The following is a 7,226-nucleotide window of genomic DNA, read 5'->3' on the forward strand; positions in this document are numbered from 1 at the left end:
CGCAGCTGCCTAAACAATGTCCCATTCAAACTGCACTTCCAAATCCCACATTTTTTGTGCATGCAGCAGTTCCTCTGCTACTTTCTTTGCAATACAGTGGCCTCTGCTTCCTGTCCAAAGCTGTTGAGCAATATCGCGATGTCATTCCAAACAGCTGCTGTGGCCACCCTATGTCTGTACCTCAGTAGCGAGTGAAATATTTCTATTTATAGTTTGTAAATCTGTTGGCAATGTTTGTAAAGCACACTCAGATTCTTCCTGAGGGATAAGAGCAGCTATATGAAAGCAGGAGCATTAAGATCACCACTGCGTATAAAGCAGTTTATCTTTTTGGTGCGGCAGAAACTGGCACCGAGGAAATGGCCAGTCTGCAGAGATGTGGAGAAGCACTTGCTCTGAGCAAAATACTGGCAGGAATAGTTTGTGCTGTCAAAGATAAACAGGTTCAACATGCGCTGTTATTGCAGAACATGGCATTGTACTGACACAAGATTATTAAAAAGTACTGGCTGTGTAAGAGGGAAAGAAAACTGGGAATGGAAGATGTTTATTCAGTAAAATTTATTTGTCCCCCTTGCCTTCCTTATTTTAGTATGATTCAGGTAGGCAAAAGGGCAAATAAACCCCTAGTCTGCTGCCCCCTTGGCACCCAGCTGCATACCTCTCTGTATAATCAAATAGACCTTCAGGATCCATGCACGAAGGACACTGGGTGCAATGTGGGCAGCGAGTTTTCCTTCTTTTTGTCAAGGGCTGAGGAATTCAATAGTCCAGAAAGGTTCTTTTTTGCACTCAGATGAATTTTTCCCCAGTGCTTCCCAGCAGCCAGGTCAACCTCTTAAGTCCCAAGATGCATCCTTGCGTTCTTTCCACCAGCAGCACTGTCAGAGCCCATTCACTTTTTCACTCACTGTGACTCTTTCGTTTTCTTGATAAGCAAGGCAACCCAAACACCCCTGCCATCAAAATACGTTAGATTAGCAGTTGCCCCATGGCTTTTTGGTATACAGTGTTGTATTTAGTCTTCCGGTTGTGTCCCCAGCAGCTGTTGGGAATGCTGTTTTCAAAACTAATCTGAGCAATAAGGCAGCTCACATGCACATGTTTTTGAGGGAAAGCTGATCACTGTTTGTGATGGGTCTGAACTGTTAAGCTACAATCTGGACCTGGAGTCTGCCCTCTTGGTAGCCTGGAGTGTGCTAGGTTGAGTTAGGATGCTGAGTCTGATTCCCAGGCAAAGACTGCTTTTGGACCTGAATCTTCTTTAAACTTACCCCACTTTTTGTTTCCCCAGCATGGATGAAGGGAAAGATCTTTTTCTCCTGTGTGACTCCCTGTTTACGGCATCACCAGGGGCGATGGACTGGACAACAGAATCATCTGGCATAGAGAACAGCAGCTGAAAAATTGATCCTTTGGATGCCTTCAGTGCTTGCTTTATCCCATTTGCTCTGCAGATACCACTGTTAAATGTAGGTGATGACACATCCTTTTCAGGGACGGTATGGTGTGCACAATTTTCACAAGTTACGCTAGTCTCCTCAGGGAAAAGAGCTACAGCTTGTCCCATCAGTCTGCCTCGCAGTCCAGTTTAGATGCCAGCTTGTTGACCCTTTGTGTTTCCAGGCCAATCAACCTGGGCCAGTACAAGCAGCATATAGAAGCTGAGACACACACGTATCTCGTATCGTAATTGCTATAGGCTGGAAGGGGAAGGCAGGCAGCAAGGAGCATGGGACAGGATAGGAACATGTGGGAAGGGAAGGAGAAGTCAGCAAACAGGCTGTGGAGGGGGTGAGGACAGCAAAAGACTGTGCAGGGAGGGCAGGCGAGGGGGACCTGCAGGGCCAGAGTTGGAGAAGGTAGCACAACAGCAAGGAGGCAGGAAAGGGAAAGGTGGGAGAGCTCAGTGGCTGGTGCCTCAGGGTCTCCATGAGGGGACAGCAAGAGGGAAGGAGCTGGTTGAGGAATGAGGGGTGTAAAAGTAGTGAGCACTGTAGGCAGAAGGGCAGCAGGAGAGATGGGGAAAGCCCAGCCTGCTGTGGTGCATTGTTTTTAATGTGCTCTATGGCAATTGGACCTGTTCCTGCAGTGTGGGACCGCAGGTCAGTGTGAGCCAATGCATCTGTCCAACAGGCTGTCCCTCAGGAGCTGTGACTGAAATAGCCACTGTCCCGGGGCCAGCCATGTCCCATGCCTGAGGACAAGGTTGTGCAGCCCTCTCTTTGCTTGCCTGCAGTTTTCCCTGCACGCACCCACGTGGAAGTAAAATTTAAGCTGTGGGCTCTGCCCTGCTGGGGGTGAGTACCACCCAGCACGTGTCGCTTCGGTCCTTTCACCAACGAGGCCGATGTGCCCGAAGTGTGGAAACATGTAAGAACAGAACAGTTTCCTAGACTGCTGCTTGAAATGCTTAAGGCAATATAAGCACTTAGAAAGGTTTTCTCTTTTAAAACTGAGAAAACAGATCACCCAGGCTAGGAAAGATTGAAAGTCTTGTCTTCAATCTAGCTGCTGCTGAGTGGAGTCCATCCCACTGGAAGCCAGGAACTTGGGTGCCAGATATCTACAATGACAGAGTGAATCCTGCTCCTATAAAATGGGCTCTCCCAGTTTTCATTTCTCTCATCTTAGCCCTTATCACAAACTTTTTGATAATTCTGTTGATTAAGTGGTGGGCTTTCACAGCCTATATTTGAAATGGTTTATTCTCTGCATACTGAATTTCAGCAGGCCGCTAAGGAGGTGAGTTTGGGGTTTCTGTTTGGATGTGTCAAGCACTTCAAAGTATTCATCCTAACACATGTTCAGTGCAGCCAGTATAAACCTGTCCTCATGTAATATATGTGGCTCATTCTCTATTCTCTGGCCTGCTGTGGCAGAATGAAGTTCACTGTGGCACCTCACTAGAACACAGTCTCTTCCTAAACTCTTTATAATTGTGTGATCGAGCCCTCAGCCTGGGATGTATAACAGGATGATCAAACTGCTTTTTTTGTTTTGCTTGCTTTTACAGAATCCCAACATGTTTAATGCCTGAGAAACAGAACTGTGGAACGAGAAGAAAAGGTTCCAGGCAGGGATGCTAATAACAAGAGAACACAATCACTCCTGTCTTTGCAGCAGAATTCCTCTCAGAAGTTGGAACCTGTGGTCTGAACTGTTGAAGTTGTGGGCAGGCTCAGCCCTGGCTGGTGCCCACAGGAACTGAGCCCTGGCAAGCTGCAGTGCTGCATCATGCCAAATGCCCCCCAAAAGGGAATCTTAAACTCCAAATTAATGGGTACTTCCAGTCTTAAGGTCTCTCTACTTCTGTTCTTCTTCCTTACAAAGGCGGTAACACCTTCACATCTCCTGAAAGGGCCACTGGTCATGTAAAGCCATTGGTAGTCTTGATATGCTAAAGAACAGGGGCAAAACAAAATGCTGAAAGGCTGTTTTTCAAATATGTTTGATCAACCCTGTACACTGAACCAAGAATAAAGGTCCTGGGGACTCATGGGTCCAGGATCAAAGTATATGATTACAGAATTATGGAATTAAGGACTGTGTTTTAGTACTCATCAACAGGCAAGGGTGAATATTATCCCTGCATTTTCTGCCATGTGAGTACTTAGCTTTACTTTTAGCTTTTAAGCATCCTTTGTGTGTGTGTAATTTGCCATGTGCTACAGCCTTATTACTTTTATTAAAATTGTTCTGGAGATGTTCATGGGTCTTCACCCTCGGCCATCCCCCTGTGATGAATGCTTCCTGAATTACTATGGGTCACATGTACAGGAACAAGAAAGGACCCAAGCCTCTCATAACCTCACCTAAATGTGCCAATTTTCCTCCTACTTTAGGGGAGACATTTACAGTAAAATACTTTGTCCATCTTTAGTAATATCTTCAAATTATCTTATGTCTGGAATGGACATCACTGACTTTTTATAGGTAGAAAAACATCCACTCTGGCCCAGAGTTGTATCATGCCTCAGCAAGGGGTAGCATTGAAGTAATATTCATGTTGCTGCCAAGGACTGGACTAAATCTTCCATTGGAATATTATTTTAGAAGTGAGTAATGCACAGTGCTTTTGAAGTTCCTTTGAGTTTGGAAAATTTGGGTTATATGTAGAAACTTCAAGTACCTGTAAGTTTTTATTCTGTATTATGAACTCTCAGCCCAGGAAAATTCCAAGACTTACTTACAAATTTTGTTGTATCTGAAGAAAAAAGGAAAAGCAGAAAACTCAGGATTTTCTGGGAAACAGTATATTTGAATAGATTTCATTTTGAACAGCATGTCATTGCTTTTAATATTGTACATATCAATGTTGTACATGTCAATACTGTACTAATATAGAACATTTCTAAAAGCTTTTCAGTTTCAATCATCATTTTCCAACAGAAAGCCTGTCCAGTGCAAATTTTCTAACCAACTCCATCTAAAACTGTTTGCAACAAAATGTTATCTGCACACATGTGCCCAAGAAGGGTAATTTTATTGCACTGCTTCTCTGGCTAACTTCAATGATAACAAAGTGAACCATTGTCCTAGACATACTGAAGAAATAAAATTGCTTGGAGTTCTAATTAATGCCAACATCCGAGTTCACAGTACAAAGTTAAAAGAAAAAAGGTACTTAACTATTTTTTCATGATGTTTCACATTTTACAGAATTTGGCCTAAGTATCATTTCTACAAGTGCAGCTGAAAGAGTGAACAGAATTTCTACTGACTTTAGACACAGGCGACCCATCACACTATCTTATACCATGAAGGTAAATACTCTTAGCTCCATAAGCCAAACTGGTTTTTGTCTTCCTCCTTTTATTCTTTTATGAAAAAATTTGTTCAATGTAAATGACCTGCAAATATTTATTTTATTTTAAGATGCACAATATTCTTTAGTCTGCTTTATTAATGTAGTTCATGTGTTAGGGAAGACTAAGCTTGTAAACTTTCATCCCACTTCTTGAGCAAGATAAACTGCATGAAATTCGTATAGAAAAATTATTAAAGGAAAAATGTAAATTTATTATCAAATCTGTTCAGGAAAATCATGCTTAATCTCCTCTTTCCATTGCTAGTAAAGCAATATGCATAATATTTACTAAAACTAAATGAGCAGTTTGGCTAAACATCATGCATCAGTTCAGGTACCCAACTGGTACTAACCAAAAGAGATGATGTTGGACAAGAGCAATGCTTCAAATTATTTTCGCTTACATTTCCCTTAAATACTGCCTTGACTATCTAAAAATAAACCCACGTTGTGTTATCATTTAATAAGGTTATATAAATGTGCTTCTCTTCCCTGTGCCAAAACCAACCTTTTCTTTGTCTTTCTCTCTTCCTCTCTCTGACCCTCTCTCACAACACACGTTAGCAAATATTGCTGCATATTTCAGAAAACATTGCTAGTTCACAGTCATTCACTGCTATAGAGAAAAGAAAAAAGTGAAGTTTAACATTTCATTCTGTAGTCCTATATTACATTGGAATATACCTGTCTACAAAAATAATATCAGATTCACATATCACTTGTTAATGGACATGAATGTAGAAATACATTTGAAATTAAGAATTGAAGGACACTCCAGCTGCACATTTGTTAGCTACAGCAAGTAATAGCCATAACTAAAAGAGCCACTAGAGGCCTTCGCTTGCCAGGGGCTGTCAGAAGTGATGAAGACAGAGCCCCGCTGCCCACCCAGGGCTGGTTCTCCCTAAAGCTCTGGGGGAATCAGCTCACACCCTCCATCAGAGCATAATTCTATGTGTGAAAGAAAATCTCTCTGGAGCTCCAAATGGACATGTCAGGCTGATTCTTCCTGATAATCCATGAAAAAAACAAAGGGCTGTTAATAAATAATCCAGTTGTGTGATTTGTTACAGGCAAGGCGTGACATTGCAGGAACAATGCTCCCCATAAGTGCCGTCACACACCAACCTTCCTACTGATCCCAGCCTCCTGCAAACACCTTGGCGGGATAACACTGCAGTTCTGCTAGAAAGCCGTGAAAATGAGAGGAAGTCCGTGGAACAGCGGCGAGGGTGTTTTCTTTACAGGCCCCGTGGCAGCTCAGGATTAAATGGATTTTCATTGTTCTTTCTCTAATGCAGTTTGGACACGACGTCGGTGTTAATGCACTCGGGGTTTTATTTGTCGCCTCCCCCCTGCCTGTGAGGCTGGTATTCTCCTGCTGGCCGCCTGCTCTAAATATGGCCATAGCCAGTGTGTCAATAATCCCCCTCTTTAAGGGACCTGCAAACACTACTGTTGGGACATTCTTGCTGTTCAGATGTCTAGCTGACGTCTGCTGCCTAAAACGGAGCATGCTTTCATCCCTTCGTGCATTGTCGTAAGCCCCTGATGACTACTCTTAAAAGGGTGTCTCTGCTACACAGGGAAACAGTTGCTGACCAAACGAGACACAGCTTGCTTGCTTCAGCCTTCTTGAATGCCTAGTCACTGCAGGTTTGTACCAGCCTGACCAAGCAGGACCATGTCTACCTTTGGCTACAGAAGAGAGCTCAGTAAATATGAAGACATTGATGAGGATGAGCTCCTTGCTTCTCTCACTGAAGAGGAGCTCAAGGAGCTGGAGCGGGAACTGGAGGACATAGAGCCCGACCGTAACCTGCCAGTGGGACAACGGCAGAAGAGCCAGACAGAGAAAACACCAACAGGGACTTTCAGCAGGGAAGCGCTGATGGCCTATTGGGAGAGGGAAACCAGGAAACTCTTAGAAAAAGAGAGATTGGGTGCATGTGACAAGGTAAGATGTTGAGGCGTTCGCTGTTTCCAGGAAATATTTGGGTTTACTCTTGCCTGGCATGATCTCACTGGCTGTTTTCTTTCAGTCTCTTGTAGCATTTTTAAGAACACTGTTAGCCATACTTTTGTGCCAGCTAAAGCACTGTGTATTAGCTCAGAGAGCTTTTGCTCCATCTGGAGGTATCTTAAATGCTCAGTTGAGAAGAGAATCTTAGAACTTATTGCCAGGCAGGGGTGTGGACTTCTGAATAATATTTAATTTTGTTTAAAAGCTAAAGAAAGTGATTCTTCCTTTCCTTCAAGAAAAACCCCAAAAAACAAAAAACAACCAGCATTGACTGCAGAGAATCAGGTGAGGAAGATAATTTTAAATACGTGTTATGTCAAAAGTCGAGTAAGTGGCTGCCATGTTTCATGCTTGCTGGAAGGAAGAAGCTGCATTGCAGACAGAGTGTCTGTT

At 43.3% G+C, this 7,226-nt stretch overlaps 1 protein-coding gene across 2 annotated transcripts in view; it reads left to right on the forward strand.

The window, feature by feature from the left end:
* Window positions 1-6,446: 6,446 nt before the first annotated feature.
* Window positions 6,447-7,226, forward strand: part of LMOD2 (leiomodin 2 (cardiac)) — a 6,478-nt gene continuing 5,698 nt past the window's right edge. The window contains exon 1 of one of the 2 annotated variants that reach the window (XM_010015698.1): window positions 6,447-6,767. In XM_010015698.1, the coding sequence (XP_010014000.1) occupies window positions 6,495-6,767 (273 nt within the window). In that variant the 5' untranslated portion in view covers window positions 6,447-6,494. The remainder of the gene's footprint in view (window positions 6,768-7,226) is intronic. The other variant, XM_010015699.1, reaches the window with a different exon arrangement.

The sequence above is a fragment of the Nestor notabilis genome, unplaced genomic scaffold (genome assembly GCF_000696875.1).
Source record: "Nestor notabilis isolate BGI_N333 unplaced genomic scaffold, ASM69687v1 scaffold27085, whole genome shotgun sequence".
Classification (NCBI taxonomy): domain Eukaryota; kingdom Metazoa; phylum Chordata; class Aves; order Psittaciformes; family Psittacidae; genus Nestor; species Nestor notabilis.